The following is a 25,341-nucleotide window of genomic DNA, read 5'->3' as shown; positions in this document are numbered from 1 at the left end:
CTGGTTGAATTGTCTTTATTAACAAACGGGAGGTCCAAGGCCACTACACTGAGGGGAAGGGGGTACTTGCTGCTCACACTATATACAGCTGCAAGCGTGGGGGTCAGGACAGGAGCACCCTGCTCCCACCCTCCATCGGGGGAGAGGCTGGGGCAGAGGGGGGTCAGGAAGGGGGGTAAGGAATGTTTTGGCTGGCGGGGGTTCCCCCCTCCATCCCCTGGGGTCTGAGGGGAGGGAATCATTAAAGTGCTTTCAGAAAAATGAGGAAGTGGTCCCTGCCCAAGGAATGGCTGGAGACTCCCCTAAACCTGGGGCCCAGTGACACCCCCCCAGAGTCTGGTACATTCAAGGGGGGAGCCGGCTCCCCTAACGTGCAAATCCAGGGGTCCAGTGCCCTGCCCGGTCAGCAGCAGTGGGTAAGGGGGCCAGGCCCCCAGCACTCTCCTCCCCAGGGGCGGGGAACAAGGCCCACTCGATTCCTGGTCGGGGAAACTGTGTCCCTCCCCATGTGTTGGGGACAGGCACAGTTCTGGGGGGAGAGAACCTCTGGGGAGGGGAGGGGGGATAAGAGGATGGTCACGTGATCACAAAAGCGGGCAGGGGAGGGAAAGGGTCAGAGGTCACGTTCCCAGCAGGCTCCAGTGAATCAAACCAGTAAAAGCAAAAAAGCCCAGGGAGGGAAAGCGGGGCGGCGGGAGGTGCGGGGAGGGCTGGGTCCACGTGGGATAGCCCCAGCCCACGGCCCTGTCACCAGTTCATGATGCAGTTCCGGTTCAGAGTCATGAAGTAAACTTGGCTGCTGCCCCCGGAGCGGACAGAGGCAAAGAACACCTGGGGTGGGGGCAGAGAGGGGGAGAAATCACTGGGGGGGGGGGCAGGAACACCCAGGAGGAGCTGGCAGGGGCTTCCCTGCTCCCTGCCCCAGGAACTCAGGGGCCATGCCACCCACCTTATCATTCCGCTCACACAGGAACTTGAGCCTCTGGGCTCGCTTGTGCATGAAGACCCCGTCCAGGTGACCCGTCTCCACGGAGCGGATCTCGATGGCTTTCTCGCCCCAGCCCATGATCTGGTTGGAGCAAATATAGGCTGCGGGGAGGAGGTGGGAGTGGTTGGTGAGTGGGCCGTGCCCGGGCCACCTCGGGGTGCCTCCCAGCCAGCTCTCACTCACCCACAGAGGTGGGCATCTCTCCCCACTGCAGCACCACGTCCTTGATGATCCGCCCGTACGTGTTGACGTAGACGCCCTCGTCCTCGTAACACAGCAGCATCTCCATGCCGTCTGTGTTGGGCAGGAAGATGATGGCGTGGGGCGTGATCTGGCTCTGGATCTGGGGGCATGGAGGAGGAGGCAGCTGCAGCGTCCCCCCACTGGCGCCAGGCTGGGCAGCCCCACCCCTCTGGGGGTCCCTAGGTCAAACTCACGTGCACAGGGATGTAGATGTCGTAGCTGTTCCCCGAGTCGACGTCCACAGCGTGGAAGCCGGCGCTGGAACCATAGATGACCTTGAGCCGCTGCCCTTCCTCGACTGTCAGGTCAACCAGCAGAGGGCGGTGAGGGAGGTCAGCAAAGGACTGTGGAGGAGAGTAGGTGTGAGCTGGACAGGTGTGGGCAGCCTGGTAGCTGGGCACCGAGCAGGGGCTGGGCTCACCTTGAAGGCCATGAACTTGTGGTAGGGCTTGGGGGCCCAGGCATACACCTCCACAGAGTTTTTGAGGGCGATGACCAGGAACTTGATGCGCTCGTATTTCACTGGAAGCAGGAAAGGAGAGGTGTGTGAGGATTTTGCTGCTGGTGACAGGCCCGAGCCCCGGCCGCCTCCTCAGGCCCAGCTCACTGCTGAGCTGGCAGGCCCCAACCCCAGTCCTGCCCACCCCATTTCTCCCCCACAGGCTCAGCTCACCGACGCGGTAATGCCCACAGCCCTCCATGTCCCCCACGGTGGTCCAGCCCTGCTTCTTCTCCACTTCTGGGTCGTTGTGCAGGATTTTGTTCCGGAGCCAGGACAGGTAATACACCCGCAGTTTGTTCCTTTTCCCTGAGGGACACATACACTCTTGACCTGGCTGGCGGCCTGGCTGCTGTCTCCCAACCAGAGGGGTGACAGGGCCCTGGGGAGCCTGTGTCCCACCCCCACCTGCCCCCCTGGGCACACGCACCTGAGATGGTGATGAGCAGGTTGAGCCCCTCCAGCACGTCCATCTGCTGGAAGCGGCGCCGCCCGATGAGCCCGTACACCTTGCCCTGCCCGCTGCGGTCCAGCAGCATCAGCCCATTTTCCGTGCCCACCAGCAGGTTGACCCCTGCAACAGGAAGTGTAGGATGGGCCACGGGCAGGGCTAAGCGCCTGGCTGAGCCTCCAGCCCCTGTGCACCCTGCCCCAGCCCTAGCTTACCCCACAGTGCCGCGCACAGGATCTCTGAGTTGAAGCGCTTCTTGTACTTGCGGATCTCGGGGGTCTCACTGTGGGCTCGCGTGTTAGTGGGGTTCACGTTGACCACGGAGCCCTTCCGCACGTCATACTGCAGTTGATCCAGCCGACCTCCTTCTCCCCCGACCAGGGCTGCCGGCAGGAGTGGGAGCAGGGGGTAGGGGCTGGAGCCTGTCGCTTCTTATGCCCCTACCCCTGCAATCGCTTTTGATGCCTCAGAAGGGAAGGGGAGGAGGAGCGCAGGACAGAGTAGGGATGAGTACAGGACATGCCTGCGAGCAGGGCTCGTCATCCGAGGTCTGACAGGCCCTGGTTGCATCACTTGTTACTGTGGTCCTGGGGTCCCTGCATGGCCCTCTGGACCCCAGCCTCCGGCAGCTCTGTCCCTGGCCTCACCTGTGATGGGAATGGTGTCCCCACTGCCTCCAGGCTGGTAAATCCCCAGATCCACAAACATCGTGAATGAGCTCTTGCCAGGGGCCTTGACCAGACCACGAGACTGGTACTGTGGGGGTGGGGGCAGTAGTCAGGTTGCCAGGCTCTAGGGAGCCACCAGCATCCTGGCTCACCTGCTGCGAGGCCCCTTCCATGGCCTGTGGAGCCTCCCCCGGCCACTCACCTCACTGCCTGCATCCTTTGATGGGGGGCTCTGCCCTTTGCTGCTCTCGGTGGGCGAGTGGCTGGGCTGGACCACATCAGGCAGGTTCGTGTAGCCGTTGCTGTCCGAATGCAGCAGGCCACGCTCCTCTTCAGGGGTCTGTAGGGCACGGGGGTAAGTTGGCAATGGCCCAGCGGGGAGTGTGGGTGGGCATGGAAGGGGTGGGGGGCCCACTCACACGCTGGACCACCATGGTGCCGCCCCCATACGGGGGCTGGGTCCCGGCTATCTCCTCCACGTCGTGGACCACCATGGTGCTGACGCTGTCCGTGTCCCCGTCACTGCTGTGGGCAAGATAGGAAGGGACCCCTCCAGGTCTGTTGCCATGCCAGTGCCACAGGAAGCACAGGGCGGCCAGGCACCTGGGCTTGTCTCCAAACATGTCCGGCAGCTCAGCCCCCGCCAGCCCCTGCCTCGTGGGTGGGTGGGTATTTCCTGTCTGGCTTTTGGGAGAGCCATAAGATGAGGAAGAGACCCAGCCCCTAGCCCCCTGCCCAACCTCTCCCCATACCGGCCCCCGGGGGTGTCTCTGCTGCCCTCTGAGGGTTCGCCCTCGCCCTCTTCCTCATCGTCATCACTGCTCTCCACTTCCTCGCTGGACGATGAGTAGTCCATGGCTTTTTTGGGTGGCCGTGGGGCCTCGTCCAGGGTCCGCTCTTTGAGCAACACAAAATCCTGCAGGGAGGTATCGGTGTGTGAGGGGAGGGAGGGCTGGGGAGGGGAGGCACAGGTTGGGGGATGGTGAGCAGGCCCCGGCTCACTAACCTCACCGATTGCTCGCTTATAGCTCTGGGAGGGGCCGCAGGGGAAAAGGCAGCCAGGAGGTGGCAGGAGAGAGGGTGAGACAGGTTAGTGCCGCAGGACACACCCAGGGCCCCACACGCAGTCTTCGCAGGTGGATTAGTGAAGCCTCGCCCAATGTCCAGCCCGGCCCCCACCTGCCACCAGGTGACTCACTGCAGGCCGGCCTGGGCGAGAGCGGTGGTCATCGGGCTTGGCTTTGTTCCCGGGGACTAGCACTGGGGAGCTGTCCAGTTTGGTGGTGGCTGGACGTGGAAGAAGGGAGGCTACTGTCAGGTAGACAGGGATGGCTCCAAGCCCAGCCCACGGGTCCAACCCCTTGGCTTGGAGCCCTGAGCCCCATACCTCCCCCACTCCCCAACAGGTGCCCTGGTCCAACCCCCTCTCAAGGTGGACCCCACCCTGGTCAGAACTGGGCTGCAGGCCCAATGCTGGCACCTACCTCCCACCCGGTTGCGCTCCAGCGAGCCAGCCTGTGGGAGGTGGCTGTGGGAGGCCGGGAGGACGCTGTCCGAGCGCTCCCAACCAGGATCACTTCTCCTGAGGTCAGGGTTACTGTGGGGGGGATGGGGACAGGGTCAGTGTCAGGGTCAGAGAGCCAGGGAGCTCCCCTCCAGGGGGGCCAAGCTGCACTGCAGAGGGGGCAATCACCAGGACAGCAGGTGGCAGAAGTGAGAGTAAGTGGGGGGAACAACTCTGTTACCTAGAGGCGTTGGGCGGGCCAGGGGGTTGAGCAGGGGACCCTGAAGGTTTGGGGGCACCCCGCTCTGCCCGCCTCTGCAGGTAGATCTGCCAGGCGGAGTTGCTGCGAGGTCTGTGGAGGGAGCACAGGGTGCAGGGCGGGCACGGAGCAGGGCTGAGGCCAGCTGGCCGGGGCTCGCCCACCCCTGGGCGGGTGACCTGGGAAAGTCCCTTCTGCCCCAAGATCCCCCTCCCCCCAGGCTGCTGCCTGCCCCCACTGGGGGTGATACCTGGCACGGACTGCCTGCGCTGGCCGGGACCCTGCGGCCCCACTGGTGGTATTAAGGGCAGTGGCAATGGATGAGGTTCTTTGAGGCACCTGTGGGAGAAGGGAGCACAGTCAGCTGGTGTGGGCAGCATGCAGGGGGTTGACCCACACCCTAACTTGGAAGCATGCTGCCGGTGGGGTTCAGAAAAGTCAGCTGGGGTGCTGGGTTAGGCAGCAAGGACAGGCAGCTTCTAACCCTATAAGGCTGCCCTTGACTTCCCACCCTGGCCGCCTCTACCTCACCTGCCCCATCTTTTCTTTCCCTCATGACTCCCTTGCTTTCTTTGTTACCTTGGGTGGGGCCTCATTGTCTGGCCGGACCCAGGCTGGGGGGTTGGGGCTGGGACCAGGCCCTTCAGAGGTGGGGTCCGAATTCTGGCGGATGACAGCTCCACGGGCGCTGGGCGTGGTGGTGGGTGTGGTGACAGCAGGGTCTGGGTCATGGGAGGCGGGGAAGGCAGCCAGGTTTCGGGTGGGCTGGTCCTGCAGGGACTGGGATCGGGGTACAGGTGCTGCGTATGGCTTCAGTGGGACCCGGTGTGCCACCAGGCTCTGCAGGGAGAGACCAGGGAGGGTGGGCTGCCCGCTCCATGGCACATCCCCACCTGGATGTTAGGATGTGGGCAGGGAAGGGACTTTGCAAGGGTACCAAAAGCCCGAGACTAGGTGAGGAGGAGGAGTGGGCGTAGGCAATCCACAAAGCCTGTGGTCTACGATGCCAACTGAGGGCCGAGCTGACAAGTGCACCTGTGTGCATCTGTCCCTAGCGGCCCCATGCCTGTGTGCCAAGACTGAGGCGCCAGGACACTCACCTTGTGTGGTCCCTCCTGGGGCTCCACGGGCCTCTGCATAGGAGGGGTTTGGGACAGGGGTCCTGGGGGACTGGGGGAGGCCTGGGGGGCCGGGGGCTCAGGCCCTGTGCTGCTCGGCTTGGTCTTGGCCAAGGGGGAGTTCTGCTTGTTCATCCTGGTCCTCTCTTCCACCTGTGGTGTGGAGCAACGTGGTCAGGCAGGCCGGTTCCTGCCCCACCTGCACCACCATGACTTCTCACAACCCCTCAGGCTTGGGGTCTCTAGCCAGCACTGGCAGCAAGTACCTCTCGGGCCCAGGCGGGCTTGTCGGCAGCAGGGTTGAGGGCCCGGCCATAGTGGTAGAGGGGCTTCCTGTCGCCTGGCGGGATCTGTGGTGGCGGCTGCTTCTGGAGCTGCTGCTGCTGCTGCAGGGACTTGAGGTAGGCATGCTCCTGCTGCAACTGCCTCTGCAGGCGCTCCGACTGCCGCTGCTCCTCCAGCTGCTTCCGCTTGTACTCCTGGGGCCAAGGGTAGGGAGACGCGCCTCAGCAGGCCGCGGCCCCGGGAGTGACAGCCGGGAGCCCTTTCCTTTCTCCAGCCTGCCTGGAGCGCAGGGTCTCCCTCCAAGCCTCGGGCGGCCCCTGTCTTTCCCTGGAGGGCTCCCGTTTCCCGCCTTGCTCGGCACCGAGGGGCTCTGGGGGAGCGAGGGCCCCGTTACCAGAAGGAGGGCCTGTTCCTGGAGCAGCTGCTGCTGGAGGACCTCGAGCTGGCGCTGCTCCTCCTCCAGCCTGTGCCGGATATACTCCTGGGGGGAGGGGAGGAGGGGGAGGGGGCGGCGGCAGCAGCGGCGTTGGGTGAGGATGAGGGGGAGGAAGATGAGCCCCAAGGTGGGCGATGCAGCACAGGTGGGAATAGGGGGGGCCCAGGACATGATGGGAAAGCAGGACAGGGCAGGTGTGGGGAGACAGGACAGGGAGGGGTAGAGATGGGAATGAAGGGAGGAGGGCAGGGAGCCAGGGCCGGGGTGGAAGGGTGGGAGAAAACAGAAAGAGTGAAGCTAGAAGAGATAGGGGGTCTCCAGGGCACAGAGAGCAGGGCGCAGGGCAGTGGGGTGCAGGCAGCAGGAGCGGGAGGAGGGGCAGGCAGGGAGGATGGGAGGACAGGGAGCGCCCTACCTGTTCCCGCTCAGCTTGCCGCCGCTCCTCCTCCCGCCGCAGTGCTTGCATGTCCTCCAGCCGCCGCTGCTGCTCCTTCTCCTGCAGCTTGCGCTGCTCCCGCTCCCGCCGCTGTTGCTGTGGGCCAAGAGGGAAGTGGGCTCAGAGGGGAGCAGAGACCTGGGAGGTGGCCCAGATTCTGCAAACATACCTGCTCAGGTCTGAGGGCCCAGAAGGGCTTGGTTTGTGGCAAGGGGCTCAGGCAAGGATAAAGCAGTGGCCGGTGTGGGCCAAGAGAGGTTACCTTTCCTGTTCTCATGCAGACAAGAAACAGACCCTGAGACAAGAAGCACCCTGCCCTGTCCACTAGAGTGGGCTGCGGTGATAGCCTCTGGCCACCAGGGGGCATCAGGTGCCCACACACAGCTGTGGACCTGGCTGCACTTTGCTGCTTTCTAAGCAAAGTATCCTCTGGAGGTGGGCAGCCCAGGGGCCCTTAACGCTGGCAGGAACTTCAGCCTTTTCCTGCAGGAAAGTTTCAGGGCTGCCTCCCCCAGGATGCGTCTGATTTTTAGCTGTGATTTTCAGCAACACTACATAGCTAATGAGCTAATGAAACTGCACAAGGCTGTTTTGGAGCAGGCTTTCCTGCAAGGTTCAACAGATGGGGGGGGGGGAGGTGTCTGCTCTGGGGAGAGGGACATGCCCAGTGTGGGCTTTTGTGTGCATGGATGCAATCACCCTTACAGGGAAGAGCAGTGGGCCTTTGGCACGTGGTTAAGAGATGGCTTAAAATGCCCATATCCTTCAAGTGCTGTATCCTTCAAGTGTCAACTCTAGCTCTGCTTCTGACCCAACGTCCTGCTAATGCAGAGCCTGGGAGGTGGCAAAAGGTGCTTGATGCCCCAAGGGAGATCTTAGCCAAGTTCTGGGCACCTGGCTAGGACCTGGCCACAACCTGCCGACTGTGGGCTTTGGGGAAAAAACCAACAGACAGTTCTCTTTCAAACAAAATTGGCAAAAAAAATTTTTACAAGTGTCCTGAATATGTAGACTTATTAAAGATTTACTTATATACTGGAAAGGCAGAGGGGCAAAAAGACATTTTCCATTCACTGCTTCATTCCCCCCATTGCCCATTACCGGGGCCAGGCTGAAGCTGGGATGCAGAGACCCTACCTACCAGGGTCTGCCCTGTGAGAGGGAGGAGCCAGCACCTGCTGCCACCAGGCCCATCAGCAGGAAGCTGGATCAGAAGTGCAAGGGGCCCAGGCCTCAAAGCCAGCACTCAGGTATGAGAGATGGTTACCCAAGCACCACAGTATCTGCCCAGACTTTTTTCCCCTTATTGTTTCCTCCATGCTACAACCATTTTCCTGGCATCTATACTGTATTAGGTATGGGGAGCAAACTAGAGTGGAGGATGTGCACAGGTTACTGGGTAAATACTATGGCATTTTAATAGGAGAGACCTTCGTTTCCACAGACATGGGCATCCTTTGGGTCCTGGAACCAATTCTCCAGCCGCTCCCCACCCCCTCAGATCCCAAGGGACAGATTCCTTCTAATTGGTGATATAAAGACACAGAAGTCTACACTTAAAATTAGGATTCTGTTAATTAAAATGTTTCTTCCACCCATCCATAATTAGTTCAGAACAATAAAACTTACACTTCACAAACCAAAGTTAAGACAACCAAAAGCAAAGGGTCTTTAAAAGCATCCTTTCCTGTTCTGACCAGGGGGCTGTGGACAGGGACTGTCGGGAGGTGCACAGATCCCTGGCCAGTGGTGCCAAGGAGGCAGCCAAAGTCAGAAAAGATGCGAATGGTCCTGCTGTGGGCCATGGGTGGTGTCTTCCGGAAATGGGATGTCTAGGACGCCAGTGCCTGGGACATGGAACCCCTAGCCCCACAGCAGGGAACCTTTGCATAGTTAGGAAGAGAAGCTGGGGAGTCCAGCTCGGCCTCTGCCCTCCCTGCAACGCTCAAGGGCCCACCTCCTCCACACGCCGCCGCTCTTCCTTCTGCTCCTCTATGCGCCGCTGGCGCTGGTGCAGCAGGTGCTTGATGTGCGCCTCGGGGTCGCGCTGCTGCTGCTGCTGCTGCTGCTGCAACTGCTGTTGCTGCTGCTTCAAGGCCTCCGAGTTGCTTTTGTTCTCCTGCTGGAGCCGGAGGAACTCACGGCGCAGTGTGGACTCCCCGGGCACGTTCATGATGGAGCTGGGGTGGGGCAGGTGGGTGAGTGTAGGCACCCAGAGTGGAGCTCTGCATGGATGCCCAGTCGGGGGGGGGCTGCACAGAGCCACACTATGTCCCCTCCCTCTGCCTGCACCCAGCCCTCCCCGCCGGCACCCCTTGCTCACTCTCCTTCCATTTTTCATCATCGCTCAAGGATTTCACGGGTGTTCCTTCCAGCCCACGCCAAGCACCACCACTGCCCCTCCACCCACCCCATGCCCCGTCTGCCAGCCCACCTTGGCTCCCCCTCCTCCCCGTGGCTGTCGTCCTCCTCCTCGCTGCCGCTGTACTCGTACTCTGTCTCCTCTGCAGGGGGACATCATGGTTGTCTCCCCACCCAGTGCCCTGGCCCCTCCCTGGGCTAGGGACAACTGTGGGTAGGGACAACTGGGAATTCTGATGCCCAAGCATGCGGGTCCCACCTGCCTCCATGTAGCAACCAGGAGACTGTGTCTTGGGTGCGGGTCTGGGAAGTGGCAGCCTGAGGACTGCCCCCCACTGCCCTGTGATGTATGAAGCACCTGGGCAGGTGGGTCAGTGGGGAAAGAGGAACAGCTCCCCTAGGGGGCCCTAGCGGGGGCCCAGAAAGGGAGTGGGGAGCTAGAAGCCTGGGGCAGACTGAGGCGCTTCCTGAGGCCCGTGGCCGCCCACCTGCCACAGACCTTTCTCACCCCGCTTCTTCCGCGACCGGTCAATGTGGTCCTTGAGCTGGATGCGGACCTGCCGCTCCGTGGGCTGGTCGCGGATGAAGGGGAACTTGAGGAGCTGCTCAGTGGGCGGGCGACTCAGGTAGGTCTTGATGAGACAAGTGTCGATGAAGTCGATGAACTTCTTGGACCTGAAAGCAGCCAGGGCTCACCCAGGGGCAGGAGGAGCAGGCATTGTCCACCCAGGAGCTGCCCTGGCCGTCGTTGTCCGCTCCACCCCGCACCGCGGCTCCTCAGGGGAGGATCCAGGCCCTGGCCGACCTACCACTTCTTGGACTTGAGCCGGGGTGGGGGATTCCGGGGGATGAGGAAGAGGGCTCGCATGGGGTGCATATCACACAGAGCTGTGGCATAGAGGCACGCTGTCAGTCCCCTCCACCTCACAGAACGCCCCTATCTCACCCCAGGCAGACTCAGCACTTACGGGGGGCTCCCTCTGCCATCTCGATGGCTGTGATTCCTAGAGACCAAATGTCACTCTGCAAGAGGCAAAGACGGCACTAGTGAACGTCCTCAACACCTCTGCCTTGCAGGCACCAGCCCCTGGCTTCCTGGGGACCTCCCTGTGCTCCCCATTCTGGCCGAGGCTCCTCATCCTCCATCTCTCCTCCCATACCCATTGCTGTGGCTCCCCAGCCTGTACTGCTAACATGTCGCCAACCTTGGCGTCCTTCCCAGACCTGCTGGAGCTCAGCATCCCCACCTCACCTCCTGCCCCCAGCAGCTTCAGCTGCCTGCCACTTCCATACCCTGTAATCATAGGTGGCATCAGGGTTCTCATCACAGGCGATGACCTCCGGGGCCATCCAGTAGGGGGTCCCAATGAAAGTGTTCCGCCTGCCCACGGTGCGGTCCAGCTGCGCGCTCACCCCAAAATCCACTGTGACATGTCCGTACAGAGGGACAGGTCCAGGCCTCAGCTGAGGGGACCTGACCTCCTCCTCCACCCCCAAGCAACAAGGGGAACCTGACCCAGTCTTCCTGCACTTCGGCAGAGGTGGGGGTGGGGTGAGTGAGAGGTCAAGGACCAACACCCTGGGGCAGGGGTCACAGAGTGCTCCCCCATCCTCTGCCAGGGCATTCAGGGACAGGTGGCAAGCAAGAAGCTTCCAGAAGAGTTTTCAGTAGGAGAGGAGGCCTCCCAGCACATGGTGGTTGGACCTGGGTCAGCAGCAGGGAAGACCACCCGCCCACCTGCCCACCCTGTTCTCTCTCCTGGCAGTGGAATGGGCCCAGAGGGAACCTGCACACCTAGCTTGACCTCGGCATTCTCCGTCAGCAGCACGTTCTGGCCCTTGATGTCCCGATGGATCACCTTGTGTGCATGGAGATGCGCCAGACCCTGCAGCGGGAGCAGGACATTGGCTGTGGTGTCGGGGCAGGGTGCAGGGGAGTGAGGAGGGACAGGGAGATGTGGGGGTCATCCAATGTGTGCATAGCTGGGCTGAAAGAACACAGCACCTTCCCCCCATAGCTGCCCCACCCACCCAACACAGGCTGAGCTGCCTTCTGGAAGCTTCTGAGTCACCTTGCTCTCTCTGAGCCCCCAGGCGTCACTATCCAAGTGCAGACCCTGGCAGAATTGCAACCCAGAGGCAGAAGGAGCAGTAGGGAGGCGCACCCTGAGAATCTCCCGGCAGATGTAGGCGATGCAGTCCTCCTTCAGCGCGTTGCCCTTGGTGTTCTTCACCAGGTCGGTCACGGAGCCAGCGCCACAGAACTCCATCACCAGCTACGGCCCCGTCAGGGAGAGCAGCGGGGTCAGGCCAGGCCTGCAGCCCAGCCAGAGGCCTCGGGGCTAGGCGAGGCTCTGTGCCTGACAGCAGTGACCACCTGGCGCCTCATGAGGGTGATTCAGAGGTGAGACGAAAAAGGGGAGAGCTGGGTGCAGGGCAGGTGTCTGGGGAGCCCCAAGCCTGTGTGGGTGGCAATGAGGGTTTGCCTTTCCCCTTAGGAAGGGTGTGAAGCTTCTGGAAGGTTCTATGCAGGCCACAGACCCCCAGATGACTGGGGAGCACTGCCCTGCATCAGAGAGCCCCAGCAAGCTAAGAGGGTTTCACCGTCTTGAACGACTGGGCAGAACAATCACAAGAATCCCATGTTGTAATGGATAAAAACCAAGTTTTAGCGACCTGCCTGCAGGTCTATGGGACTCAGCTGTTGTGCTGCCTGCTGCTTCCACGGGGCACATGGCACAGTGGGGTATGCAGGCAAGTGCAGGGGTCTCCCCAGGGAGCTGCAGCGGGGACCTGGGGAGACTTTCACAAAAGCCTTGTCCACTGCAGAACACAGTTGCAAGGGGCCATCTATTTGCACAAGCAACAGAGGTCATTTGCATGTGTCCCCAGTTGGGGCCCCTTGGACAGCAGGGCACAGTGGGCGGAGGAAGGGACCACTCCTAAAACAGGTCCGGAAGAGTGCGCTTGGCTGTTGGCACCCAGCTGCTTGTCTCAAAGCTCTTTGCCTGTATACACCTGGGAGGTAAAAAATCTATCCACCTGTAATTACACCCCTCGTCCTCGTGCGTGCGTGTCTCCCTGGGGCTCCTGCAAGTACCTGCTGCCGACTGGCTGACTGCCAGCAGGGAGCCTGGCCCAGCCCTCAACCTGCTCCTGCTGCCCTCCCTAGGACCTTGGCTCACCACCAAGCTGAGGCTGGTAGAACCCTGACTCTCTGGAACATTCTGGACCAGGAGGTATGGGGGAATGGGGCTCCGATAGTCCACATTGGAGCTGTGTGCTCCAGGAGGCTCTGAGCCCACACGCCTTCGGGAGCTGCGCTCCAGGGCAACGGGACCAAGCACGGCCTCCCTGCAGCCTCTTCTTACCAATATGCCGCTGCTCGCTACTTGGTGCCTGGCAGCCTGGCAGCCTGGCCAGGGCACGGGTGGGGGTGGAGATCAGGATGCCTGCCCACCAGAGCACAGAGGACAAGAGGCTACATGGCGTGTGGAATCCTGGATCTCATGATGTCCCTCTGATCCAGACTTGACAAGGCTGGGGGACTGAGGAGGGCTAGAAAGCTACTGCCCTGGCCATGGGTCCCGAGGGCCTGCAGGCAGGGCCGTGGGGAGGGGGTGCCTCACCCAGAGCTGGTCGTCATTTCCTGGTGGACTCTTCTTGATGAAGGCCCCATAGTAGGTGGCAATGTTGCGGTGGTGAGAGTATTTTTTCAGCATGTTGATCTCCTGTTTGATCTCTTCCTCCTCGTCCTAGGCAAAGGTGGGGGGAGGGTGGTGAGCCTCAAGAATCGCCCCCAGCCCCCAGCCCCCGCTCAGGGCTTCGATTTTCCCTCTGCCTGTCACAGCACCTACCTCCGTGACGTCCATGACCTTGATGGCAGCCAGCTGCCCAGTCTTGACATGCCGACCCTGCAGGACAGAGCCGGGCATGGAGGGATTGGGGCCTGTGTTCAGGGGGTGAGTGGGGACAGGGCTCAGTCCTGGGAGAGGCCACCTCTCTGGTCGGTTTTCATTCTCAGAGTGTGCCCCCCACCCCTGCTCTCCCCCAGGTGCAGACTCCTCCGCCTGTGTGTTGGCCACTGAAACAGACACAGGAGAAGGTTCCTGGGCCTTCAGGGAACAGAGGAAAAACACACACACTGATCTGATTTCCAGGCTGTGAGTTCAACAAACATGGGATCTCCTCTGGTCCAAAAACTCAGGGAGAGACTGGCCTTGTCGGGCACGGGTTAAGCTGTCTGCCCGCAGTGCCAGCATCCCGTGTGAGCACCAGTTCAAGTCCCGGCTGCTAGGCTTCCAATCCAGCTCCCTGCTAACACTCTTGAGAGCAGTGGAGGATGGCTCAAGTGCTTGGGCACCTGCTCCCATAGGAGAGCATGGGTGAAATCCTGGCTCCTGGCTTCAGCCTGTTCTGGCCCTGGCTACTACCACCATTTGTAGAGTGAAACAATACATGACAGATTTTCCTTCTCTCCCTGTAACTCTGCCTTTCAGATAAATACATAAATCTTTGGGGAAAGAAAAATTGAGTGACATGTTTTAACTCCACTCCCTGCCTTGCATCTGCTGGCCTCTGAAGGGCAGCAAGGGGAAGCCACTTATCCTGACAGGGTGGGTGGGCTGGAGAGGAGGCAGGGAGAGGGCTTCGCCTGGCTCCCCTCGCCTAGAAACGACACAAAGCTGGGGGCTTTCCTGACATACCAGCCTGGGCAGGAGGAGGCCTCTCCCAGGCTCAGAGACAGGGAGAGAAGAGAGGGCTGACGTTTTAGGGAACTTGGAGGGTACTGGAGGGCCATGCTGATGCCCATGCAGTCACCAGACCTGGTAGGAGGGAACTTGGCCTTCCCCGGTTGGTGCGTCTCAGCAGCCCCTGTCTCCCGCTGTGGCCTTCTGGAATTCCCCGCACAAGTCATCTAAGGTTTGGGCAGGAAAGCCAAGGCTTCCTGGGGAAGCCCAGGATAAGAGAAGGCAGCCCCTCGTGGACATGGGCATAGGTGGGGCCGGCTCATGGACCAATGCTGCCCTCAGCAGCCACTCAAGCACAGGAGCACACCAGCTATCTTCATGGCAACAAGTAGGCAAGACACTGAGGGGTGAGATGTGTTTCTGTATGTGTGTGGGGGGGAGAGGTGGTGAGGGGGTGCCTGTTTCTCCAAGCTCACAAGGGAAGCAGGTAAGAAAAGGGCAGGTAGGCCCGGTGACCAGGGAAACAGATGCAGGCTGAGGGCTTGGGGCGCCGTGTGGGGACAAAGAAGCAGGTGTGTTCTGCAGGGTACTACCCATCTGGAACGTGCCCCTCCCTGCTGCGGTCCCCATCCAAGTGTAAGTGGTGGTCAAGCCATGTGCGAGGCCCAGGCTCCCAGCTACCATCAGTGGCCACCTCAGTGGGGACAGGCAGCTTCCAGAGCAGAAGGCCCAAGCTCCGGCGCAGGCTCTGGCTTGGATGTGGGCCGCCGCCCCTCAGTGCAAGGGTGCCCACGAGGTTCACCAGCTGCCGAGTCTCTCTGTGGCCTTGGAAGAAGCCAAACTCATATCTTTCAACCCACACCCTGCTCTGCATCCCAGGTGAGCTCTGCCACTGTACCCCTTTCCTGCCATACCCACCCCCACCCACACACACCATGCTCTTCTCACTGCCCTCACGCTTCCTGTCCCACACCCTACTCAGCTGCAGCCTGTTCCTGCCACACCCAGGACTGTGCTAAATGAAAAGAGAGGCCAGCAAAACATCTTCTCACTGCCCCTATGTCTCCTCCCCTCACATGCTTTCCACCTTTTTTCTGAAGCCTCCAGCCTATTTATCAGTGTCCCCCATTTCCTGCCCCCCTCCACCACATCCCCCACTGAAATCTCCAGGCCAGCGGCGCGGGGGGCAGTTTGGATCTCACCTTGTACACCTGTCCGTAGGTGCCATTGCCAACCACTTCCACCAGCTCAAAGATTCCAGCAGGGTCCTGGGGCGGGGGTGGGGGGAGGAGAAAGAGAGAGAAGGCGTCAGGACTTCCAAAGAAAAGCTGAGGCTGCAGGAGAGATCGAGGCCTGGGCTCAGGCCAGTGACCTCCGGGGTCCTCACAGGGGGTCCCGAGGGCCGCCCTTCACCTGGGTTGACTCCCAGCTGACGTTCTGTGGGGAAGGAGGAAGAAAATGTGCGAGAGTGAAGCTCTGTGGAAGTGCTCCTATTGTCAAGCCCACAGCCCAGCTTTCCAAGTCTGCCCACATCCACCCCATGAGTGTGCCCGAGGCCCTGCCTCTGGGGTTGGCATACATGTCAGGTGGGGCAATGCTCATAAAATGCTTACAATGGTGTCTGGCACACAGAGCGTGTGTGCCATAAAAGTTAATTATCACCATGATGGCCTCGGTTTCTGGGAGCAGGGATGAGGCAGGCTGGCAGGGATGAGGAGCCGCCGCCACCCCATGCTCCACTCCCCTTCCCAGAGCTCCTGTGCCACAGAACAGACCACATTTAAGGCATCCGAGAACTAGACCTTCTGGGATGGACGGGGCAAGGGACGGCGGGAAGGGCAGGCGGGCAAGGCAGAACTTCCTGTTCCTCCTCCCCTGAGCCAGGCAGTGCCAGGAGGGAAGGGGGGCCTAGACAGAGCCTCATCTTCCTGTAGGGCTGAGTACAGGGTGAGTGCGAGCCTCCTGGTCTCAGAGAGGCACAGCTATCCCCAGGTGGCCACCCACACCCTCCTGGCAGGAAAGACAGGGCAGCAGGGGGAGGGGGCCAGGGTTGAGATGCAGCTGCAAGCTGGCAGCAGCCCATCCTGCCCTCATCCCTACAGAACATACTTGTGATACTGGCCAGGGGGAAGCAGAAGTGAGGGTGGGGCTCAGGAACACACCCTCCAGGTAACCCCAGGGCCCCCGTGCTCATCAACCTGAAGGTGCGGAACCTAAAATAACTTCTCCCTTGATTGTGGAAGGTGGTTTGGGATTTCTGTGAGAAAAACCACTCCCCTCACCACCATGATTAAAGCACAAGCCCAATCTCCCCTATGCCCACTGAAGTGAGCTGACGGTGAGGGTGCAGTGGGGTGCAGGCAGACATCAGCCCTGGGCTGCTGAAGAGGCACGCAGGTGGGAACTCACCCTGGCTCCCTGTGGCTGCACGGCTGCAGCATGTGTATTTACATAGCTGCAAATTCCCTGAAGAAGGGCACCGGGTGTTCTTTGCTTGCTTGGGTCTGTCCAGCACCCAGCCCAGGCCTGGCACAGGCAGCCAGGAAAACCATCCCAGCCAGCCCACTCACAGCTGGAGACAATGACACTAACAAGAAAAAAGATGGTTGAGCCGCTAGATGTCAGTTAGGGGGCCGAAGGTGTGTTGCAATGGGTTATATCATAGCCTATGGTGCTGATAATCCCACAAGCGCTAGTTCAAGTCCCAGCTCCTCCACTTCCAATCCTGCTCTCTAATGTGCCAGGGAAAGCCCATGAAGATGACTCAAGTGCTTGCGCCCTGCTACCATGGTAGGAGACCCAGATGGAAGGCCACGCCTGGCTCTGGCTGGGTCCAATCCTGATCCTTGCAGCCATATCGAGAATAAACCAGCAGATGGAAGATCGCTGTCTCCCTGTAAGTCTTTCTTTCCAATAAGATAAATGTAACAAAACCAAAACAAAGCAAAAAGCTGCTGCTTAGGACACCAAAGTGCCTGGGTTCATGTTTCAACTCCAGTTGACAATGGCCCCTTCCAGCTAACTTGCTCTGGGAAGCAGTGGGTTGGCGGCTCAATACTTGGATCCCTGCCACCGATGTGGGAAACTGATGGAATTTCTGATTCCATCTCAGACTTGACCTTGCCCTGATTGTTGTGGGAATTTGGAAAGATCTTCCGGAGATGGAAGATCTCTGTGTTGTGTTTCTGTGTCGCTCTTTCAAGCCTTTTTTCTTTTTTGTAAATAAAAAGGCAAGTGCTCTTTGGCACAAATTTGCACTTCAGGGTTAGGCTAGGCTGCCACTTGTGGTGTCTTTATCTTTGCACTGGTTCAAGTCCCAGCTGCCCTGCCTCCAGCTGCTTGCTAATGCAGACCCTGGAACACAACAGATGATGGCTCGAGGGTCTGGGTCCCTGCCACCCATGTGGGAGACCCAGATGGAGTTCCTCACTCTTGACTTCGGCCTGGACCATTCCTATTTGGGGATTTAATCAGTAGGTGGGAGAACTCTGTCACTAGTATACATGAGAAAAAAAAATGAGTTCTAGGATCAGTGTGATGTGCAATAGACTAAACTGCCTCTTGCAGGCCAGCGTTCCACACTGGGGCACCTGTTCGAGTTCTTCACTTGATCTTAGCCAAAAGGCCGAGAAGAGATACCTGTTTTGAGCTCTGCATGCTGTGTTTTGGGTCCAGCTCCCTGCTGAAGCACCTGAGAGGGGAGCACATGATGGCACAGGCACTTGGGCGCCTGGCTTCAGTGTAGCCACCTTGGCTACTGTAGCTAAGTAGGGAGTGAGCCATGGATGCAGGATCTGTCTCTCTTTCAAGGAAACGAGCTGCTTATAGCAGTAGAGTGGTGGGCGGTGGCTTGTTGCCAGGGAGAACAATGGCATCAGTTGTGTCCTGAGCAACTAGTTAACTGTTGAGGGACTTTTGCTTTTCTTTTAAGATTTATTTTACCTATTTGAAAGATGGAGTTAGTAAGAGAGAGAAACAGATCTTCCATCCAGGGGCTCTCTCTCCAAACAGCTGCCACAGCTGGAGTCAGGCCGATCTGAAGCCAAGAGCTTCATCTGAGTCGCCCATCAGGGTGCAGGGGCCCAAGAAGTTGGGCCATCTTTGTGCTACTTGCCCAGGCCACAAGCAGGGAGCTGGATGGGAAGAGGATCAGTCAGGATTTGAACTGATGTCCCTATGGGATGCTGCCATTGCAAGCAGCAGCTTTACCTGCTATGCCACAGAGCTCGTCCCTTGTGTGTGAGGGGGTGGGACTTGTTTTTCTCTCACAAACTGAGAGGGCCCTGTTTGGGTAGAGTCTACTTCACCGTTTCAGGGCACAGAAAGGTTCCAGAGCCTGGCGCGGTAGCCCAGTAGCTAAAGTCCTTGCCTTGCACACACCAGGATCCTATGTGGGCGCCGGTTCTAATCCCAGCAACACTGCTTCCCATCCAGCTCCCTGCTTGTGGCCTGAGAAAGAAGTAGAGGATGGCTCCAAACCTTGGGACCCCGCACCACATGGGAGACTCAGGAGAAACTCCTGGCTCCTGGCTTCAGATTGGAGCAGCTCTGGCCATTGTGGCCACTTGGGGAATGAACCAATGGACAGATCTTCCACTCTGTCTCTCCTCCTCTCTGTATATCTGACTTTCCAATCAAAAATTAAAAAGAATTGGGTTACAGCTAGGATCCCAGGTGGGATCCCTGGAGGAGGAGATGATGTCTGAGGTTATTTTCAGTTGGTGATGGGAGGGGGGAGAGGGCAACGAGGTGCTGAGGCCAGCAGTTTAGGGGGCCTGGAAGTCAAGTCTAAGATAGGAGGGGGCTATGCAGAGGCAAGCACCCACCAAGAGGTAAGCAAGCTGGCTCTGAAATGAAATCCACCTCAAGACGCCATTCACTTTGCAGCACTCACCACAGCCTTGGGCCAGCCACTGACTGGGGGGCAGGAGAAAAGAAGGCACACGGGCATGGTGGTGGACTGCTATGCAATCACACAAAGGATGGAATCATGGTGTATGCAGCAGCATGGATGGAACGCAGTCACTTCATGAAACAAACCAAGTACACTACCACCACCTGAGCCCACGCCCATGTGGGGCTGAAAAACAGGAGATCTCACGGAAGTGGAGAATTTCCTGGTGGCTACCTGAGGTTGGGGAAGTGGCAGGGAGAGGCTCACTGAGGTTTTTCGGTTCCAGCTAGGCAGAAGAAAAAATTCTAGAATTTGGTGGCACAGTGGAACAATGACAATGTGCTGCATAGTTCTCTAATAAAGAAAACCTGGAAGACAGGATTTTGAATGCCTTCCCAGTTTAGAAAAAAAATGTTAAATGCTCATAAGGACAGATTCACCTTGAGTCCCATGCATATGTGTAACAAACCATGTAAAACACACAACTTTTATATGTTAACAGTTTTGTTGAAAAGTTGTCAAAACCCCAAAAATTCTGGAGTTGAAGATTTAGAGATACGAGTGGGAGTTAGTGGCATAGCCCGAATAACAGGGAAAGGGCTCAGGGATGGCAGAACAGCACGGGGGATGGCAGAACAGCACGGGGGGGGGGGGGGGCTGCCTGGTGCATGCTGGAGTAGAAAGGGAGCACACTGAAGAGGGCAGTGCAAGGTAACAGTGAGTCCCCTAGGCTGCAGAGGACTCGGACGGCACACACGCTAGAGGCCTGAGCAGCTGGCAGCTCAAGGGGCACCGATGTGGGACAGCAGGTGCAGCCACGGGGGCCGAGGAGCACAACCTAGGAGCACTGCCATCGAGAGCAGGGCGCAGCCATGGGGACTGGAAAAGCACAACTCAGGGGGCACTGCCACGGGGGCCTGCACAGCCATGGCAGGAGAGAACAAGGCAGGCGCCAGGAGCCACACCAAGTCTCCCGGCAGCTGGCAGGGATCCGGGCACTTGAGCCGCCATCTACTGCCTCCCAGGCTGGGTTTCAGCAGGAAGCTAAAGGCAGGAGCGGCGCTGGGACGTGAACCAGACACCCTGAGACGAGAGGTGGGCATCTTGACCATGATGCTAAATGCCTGTCCCAGGAACTGACCTGTGGATGAGTACATGCATGTTGCCTGCACTGTCCACTGGCTGGCTTACAGGAGTAGGAAACCACGAAAGTGCCTCTGCGTACATCCCCAGAGATGGATGACACAATTCAGGGTCGATTTGTGCACGGATTTGGCTGCAAACGTGGGCCCTTCAAATCCTGGGCCTGTCTGTATTCTTGGTCACTCTCTTTGAAGGTGACCCAGAAAAGCTGCTCCGGGGAGCTGGGCGGGGGAGCAGTACTCTGCTCCTGGGAAGCCACGAGGCTGTCTGAGGTCGCCCCAGCCCCACTCTGAAGGAGGCTGCCAGGGGCCTTCTCCACCTCTCCCTCATGATGCTCAAAGTCTCACCTGGCCTGCTGCTAAAGGAACAGAGGAACAAAAATGAGGCCTTGGGTGACATAGGAGAGGACAGGAAGTGAAGAGGCAGCAAGAGGAGGCAGGAATAGATCCTCAGTAACTCTTGCTTCAGGCCACGTGCTCAGCAGGCTTGCGGGGCAGAGCCATGGGCCGCAACATCCACATCCCACACAGCACCTTGGCTTGAGTCCATGGCTGTCCCACTTCTGATCGGCCTGACCCAGCCATGTGCGGAATGAATTGGCAGCTGGAAGACACCTCCAGCAGATGAAAGATCTCTCTCATCTGCAAATCTGCCTTTCAAATAAACAAATACATCTTTAAAGACAAGTACAGGGGGCCAGTGGGCCCTCTCTGGGACACCAGCACTTCAGGGAGTGGCTGGCAAGGCAGCAGCAGTGTGTGACTCCTTGGGGCAGACCACAGCTGGGTCAAGCCAGGCAACCTGCGAGTGGCTGGGAACGGGCAGCACTCTGGAAGGTCCAGTGCTGTCCCCCAGGGGAGCCCTCCCCTCCTATGGCCTCAGGACTCCCTTCCCAGGCCCACACTGGCACCTGCCTCCTTCCACACCCAGCCACTCCTGTGTGAAAACGACCTCTAACATTCAGCAAACTCAGATTGCAAGGACTTTTTTTTTTCCCCTCCCAGCTATGAGCTCACCATAAACCAACCTTTCCAGGAGTGTCAGCCACAATGTTATGTATTGATCTCTTTGAGAACCAAGTAGATTAACACCTAAAACAACCTGAGACTCACACAGTTTAGTCTTGACTCTTCAACATAGCGCTGAAGGCTCTAACCAGACAAGCAATTAGATCAGAAAATAAAGTCACAGGCAGTAGGAACTCATGAAAAATCCATTAGAATAAACATGGCTGGCAAGGATGCAAAAGATAATATCACCACACAAAAGTTAACTATTTCTAAGCTCCAAAAATTAAAATAATTTCATCTGTAATAGCATCAGAAAGAATCAACATTCAAAAGAAGTCTCAAAGACGTCTCAGATATGTACACTGTAAACTAGAAACCAATGCTGAACTTACATGTTTAAGCAAACAGTAAGATATATCCCTGTATCAGAAAACTTAAAACTGCTAAGATGCACAGGATTCAATGCACTTCCTGTCAAAAGCCCAACTGGTTACTTTCGCAAAAAATGACAAATTTGTCTTAAAAAGTCACATGAAAGTGAAGAACAAATCTTAAAAAAAAAAAAAAAAGATTTTTCCAGAGAAGGAGAGAAAGATCTTCCATCCACTGGTTTACTCCCCAAGTAGCCGCAACGGCCAGAGCTGAGCACTTCTGACGCCGGAAGCCAGGGTCTTCTTCTGGATCTCCTACATTGGTGCAGGGTCCCAAGGACTTGAGCCTTCCTCTGCTGCTTTCCCAGGCTAGTAGCAGGGAGCTGGATGGAAAGTGGAGCAGCCAGGACACAAACCCCCAATACATATTTTTAAAATGTACTTATTTTCGGGGCCCAGCATGGTAGCCTAGTGGCTAAAGTTTTTGCCTTGCACACTCGGGATCCCATATGGGTGCCAGTTCTTTGTCTTTCCTTCACTCTATAAATTTGATTTTTCAATAAAAATAAAACTTTGAAAACAATTATTTTTATTTGAATGGCAGAGTTACAGACAGGAGAGACAGAGTTAGACCTGAGAAATAAACATTTTCAAAAAGAATTTTTATGCAAAGTAGCAGGCTAACTCTCTGCCTGTGCCACCAGCACCCCATCCTGGCTGCTCCACTCCTGCCTGAGACAGCAGCAGAGGATGGCTCTCCAGCGCACCCCTGGGACCGACAGAAGGACCTCCTGGCCCCCACCCTCAGCCTGGCTCAGTTCCTGCTCATGGCAGCCATCTGGGGAGTGAGCCAGCAGATGGAAGAGCCTTCTCCATCTCGTCCTCTTTCAAATAAAACAAATCATAAGCACTTCTTAAGTTATATATGTATGTTTTTTTTCTTTTGAATTTTTGAATTATGCGTTACAATTTCACATAGACTGGGATTTCCCCTCCAAACTCCCCTCCCCCCCAGATTTTCCCCATTTTACTACAGTGGTATAGTTCTTCATAAGGAGTTATAATTCCATCAGTCTCTTATTTAAGTGTACCCCAACACTGCTGGTACAAAGGGTTTTGTTTTTTTAAAACCCTTTCTGCTTTAAAGGACACTACTGAGAAGGTGAACGGGACCATCCACAGAATGGAGAGCACACTCACAAATTATAGGGCTTATGAGGGATTTCTCTCTAAAGCATAAGAGAGATCCTACAATCAACTCCACAAGATGAGGGGCAGGGTGGGTATGTGGCCTGGTGTTTAGGGTGCCCAGGCCTTCCCTTGGTAGCTGTCTGCCCCGCTCCTCCAGCTTCTTAACACAGACCACGGGAGACCATAGGCATGGCTTAGTCAGCTGGGTTTCTGCCACAATGTGGAGACCTGGATTAAGTTCCCAGTTCTGCATCAGCCTGGCCCTGCCCTCACTATTATGGGCATTTGGGGAGTGAATCAGCAGTGGGAGTGTTTGCATGCCATCTCTCACTGATAAAGTGGAAAAAAAAAAAAAGGCAACAGGTGTTAGGGTATGCGGAGACTGAAGCCTTCATTTCCTGCTGCTGGGACATAAAATGGAGAAGCCACTCTGGAAGTTAGGGTAGCTCTGCTGATGTAAAAAACACATTTGTGACTCAGCAACTCCACTCCTAGGAAGCACTCAGAACTGAAAACATGTCCCCAAGGAAATTCGCACCTGAGGGGGTCAACATGTGACGCAGTGGGGTAAGCTTCTCCTTGCAGCAACAGTATCCTGTATTGGAGAACTGGTTCCAGTTCTGGCTGTTCTCATTTCTGATTCAGCTTCCTACTAATGTGTCTGAGAAAGCAGTGGGGTGTGGGGCATCCCTGCCACCCACACGGAGGATCAGGATGCTGTTCCTGGCTTCTGAATTCAACTGGCCCAGCACTGCCTGTTGTGAGCAACTAGGGAGTGAACCAGCAGATCAAAGATTTCTCTCTTTCTACCTTTCAAATAAATAAATGTCTTTTTAAAATTATTCCTAAATAGCCCAAAAAACAATCCAAATGTCCATCAACTGAATGGATTAGTGTGTCTTATCTGTCCATCAGAGTACTACTGGCAATAAAAGCAATAGAGTATGCCTGCTAGATGTTGCAACATACATGAATCATGAATCCTCCCAATATTCAGTGCAGGAGCGAAGCCAGGCACACAGGCCACACACACAGCCTGGCTCCATCTGTAACGCCCAGGACAGGCAAATCCAGAGAGACAGGAAGCAGCACAGGGGTTGCCAGGCACTGGGTGGTGACCAGGTTTCATCTGGGAATGAAGTAAATGTTCTGAGGTCAGACAGTGGGGACAGTTGTGCAAGGCTCTGACTATACTAAAAACCACTTTAAAAGGATGATTTTCATGGTATGCAAATTTACATCTCAATAAACTTATTATTAAAAACAATCACCAGACAGGTGTCGGACCCAGTAAGCAAAGCACCAATCAAACTGCCAGCACTGCGCAGTGGAGACTGGACCCAGGGCCAGCTCCTGACTCCAGCCTCCTACTAAGGCAGACCCTGGGAGGGCTTGAGAGCTGGTGCTCCATCCAGCCATGGGGCAGGCCTGGACTGTGTGCCCCACAGCTTGGCAGGAGGCTGCTGTGAGCAACTGGGGCATTCACGAGTGGATGGCAGCACTCTGCCTCTCAATAAAAACAGGCAAGAGGAGGACCTGCCACAGTACTCAATCATTACTGACTATTGACAACGTCCACTCTGAGAAAACAGGCCTAAGTGTTTATGACCTAATAACTCATATGAAAAAGTCCTGAAGAAGGGAGCTCATATGATTCAGAGTTAGGCAATTTGGTTTCTGTTCTTACTTCTGTGGCTAACAGGGCACATGTTTGGGGGTAAATATCTGGGTTCCAACAAAACAAAAAACAAAATGAAAACAAAAACAAACACTCAACACTAGTGTTGTGGCACAGCAAATTAAGCCTCTACCCATGACCCCAGCATCTCCTACGGATACCAGTTCAGATTCCACTTCTGATCCAGCTCCCTGCTAATACACCTGGGAAAACAGTGGTGGAAGATGGCTCAGGTCCAGGGCCACATAGAACCCCTGGAAGAAGCTCCTGGCTTTGGATTGGCTCAGCTACAACCATTGCAGCCACTTGAGCGAACCAGCAACAGGGAAATCTCCCAGTTTCTCTGTAACCCTTTCAAATATATATTTTAAGATGAATTTTACAATCCTGATTTTAAGGTTTATTCACTTGTAAGGCTGAATTGACAGAGGGAGAGACAGATCCGCATGCTGGTTCGTCCCTACGTGTTCATGACAGCCAGGGGCTGTGCTGGCCTTGCTGATGCAGGAGCAAGCTCAGAACTACCCCACAGCTGCTTTGGAGTATAGCTGTGGAAAGCGTTCAGTGCAAGTTGCCAGAGCAAGCCCAACCACGTCTGGACAATCGGAAAAGCTGCCCCCTCTGCAGCAGCCTGAGCGTCAGCCAATCGGAAAACGCCATCTGCCCACGCTCCTGAAGCCTTTAACCATCATCATCGCTGGTAACTTTGAGCACTTTCTTTGTTCCAGTACTGCCTAGCACACCACAAATATAATCTCATTACAAACTTTTAGATCAGTTCTATTGTTATATTCTCATTTCACAGATGAGGCAGTTTAGAGCAATTACATGGCTTGCCCAGGGTTATACAAAGCTAGGAAATGGTGCAGCCAAATTGGACTCCCAACACCTGCCATGCGCTCTGCCTGGCTCACAGCTCCAGCTGCCTAAGCGACCATGTTCTCCACTGCTTGGTCCCCTCTCTTGCCCCCAACAATATGAGGGATGGACTCCTGAGCTGAGGGAGCTGGGCCAAGAGTGAAAGGAAAAGACGACTTTGGGCAGCTGCTGTGCCAGCCATTCCAGCTGTGAAGGAAGATGGCAGATAGTGCACGGGGAAGTCAGGGCTGGAGAGC

At 57.0% G+C, this 25,341-nt stretch overlaps 1 protein-coding gene across 4 annotated transcripts in view; it reads right to left on the bottom strand.

Moving 5' to 3' along the window:
* LOC121167563 (misshapen-like kinase 1) overlaps positions 1–25,341 on the bottom strand; it is a 51,814-nt gene continuing 26,473 nt past the window's right edge. The window contains exons 2-33 of one of the 4 annotated variants that reach the window (XM_040997035.1): positions 15,142–15,207; positions 13,106–13,162; positions 12,878–13,003; positions 11,414–11,524; positions 11,044–11,134; positions 10,542–10,672; positions 10,217–10,271; positions 10,058–10,136; positions 9,748–9,923; positions 9,322–9,391; positions 8,845–9,067; positions 6,867–6,983; positions 5,997–6,209; positions 5,713–5,883; positions 5,192–5,452; positions 4,863–4,951; positions 4,595–4,705; positions 4,334–4,446; positions 4,048–4,136; positions 3,856–3,879; positions 3,602–3,765; positions 3,269–3,371; positions 3,052–3,189; positions 2,829–2,937; positions 2,397–2,564; positions 2,161–2,304; positions 1,905–2,039; positions 1,653–1,753; positions 1,426–1,575; positions 1,172–1,331; positions 950–1,089; positions 1–831 (exon numbers count right to left, since the gene is read on the bottom strand). In XM_040997035.1, coding sequence (XP_040852969.1) covers positions 748–831; positions 950–1,089; positions 1,172–1,331; positions 1,426–1,575; positions 1,653–1,753; positions 1,905–2,039; positions 2,161–2,304; positions 2,397–2,564; positions 2,829–2,937; positions 3,052–3,189; positions 3,269–3,371; positions 3,602–3,765; positions 3,856–3,879; positions 4,048–4,136; positions 4,334–4,446; positions 4,595–4,705; positions 4,863–4,951; positions 5,192–5,452; positions 5,713–5,883; positions 5,997–6,209; positions 6,867–6,983; positions 8,845–9,067; positions 9,322–9,391; positions 9,748–9,923; positions 10,058–10,136; positions 10,217–10,271; positions 10,542–10,672; positions 11,044–11,134; positions 11,414–11,524; positions 12,878–13,003; positions 13,106–13,162; positions 15,142–15,207 — 3,969 coding nt within the window. In that variant the 3' untranslated portion in view covers positions 1–747. Of the gene's footprint in view, positions 832–949; positions 1,090–1,171; positions 1,332–1,425; positions 1,576–1,652; positions 1,754–1,904; positions 2,040–2,160; positions 2,305–2,396; positions 2,565–2,828; positions 2,938–3,051; positions 3,190–3,268; positions 3,375–3,601; positions 3,766–3,855; positions 3,880–4,047; positions 4,137–4,333; positions 4,447–4,594; positions 4,706–4,862; positions 4,952–5,191; positions 5,453–5,712; positions 5,884–5,996; positions 6,210–6,866; positions 6,984–8,844; positions 9,068–9,321; positions 9,392–9,747; positions 9,924–10,057; positions 10,137–10,216; positions 10,272–10,541; positions 10,673–11,043; positions 11,135–11,413; positions 11,525–12,877; positions 13,004–13,105; positions 13,163–15,141; positions 15,208–25,341 lie in introns of all 4 variants that reach the window. The other 3 variants (XM_040997036.1, XM_040997038.1, XM_040997037.1) reach the window with 3 other exon arrangements.

Source organism: Ochotona curzoniae, unplaced genomic scaffold (genome assembly GCF_017591425.1).
Source record: "Ochotona curzoniae isolate NIBS_2020 unplaced genomic scaffold, NIBS_Ocur_1.0 patch389, whole genome shotgun sequence".
NCBI classification, from domain to species: domain Eukaryota; kingdom Metazoa; phylum Chordata; class Mammalia; order Lagomorpha; family Ochotonidae; genus Ochotona; species Ochotona curzoniae.
Note: the sequence above shows the minus strand (reverse complement) of the source record. Positions and strands in the feature narration are given on the sequence as shown.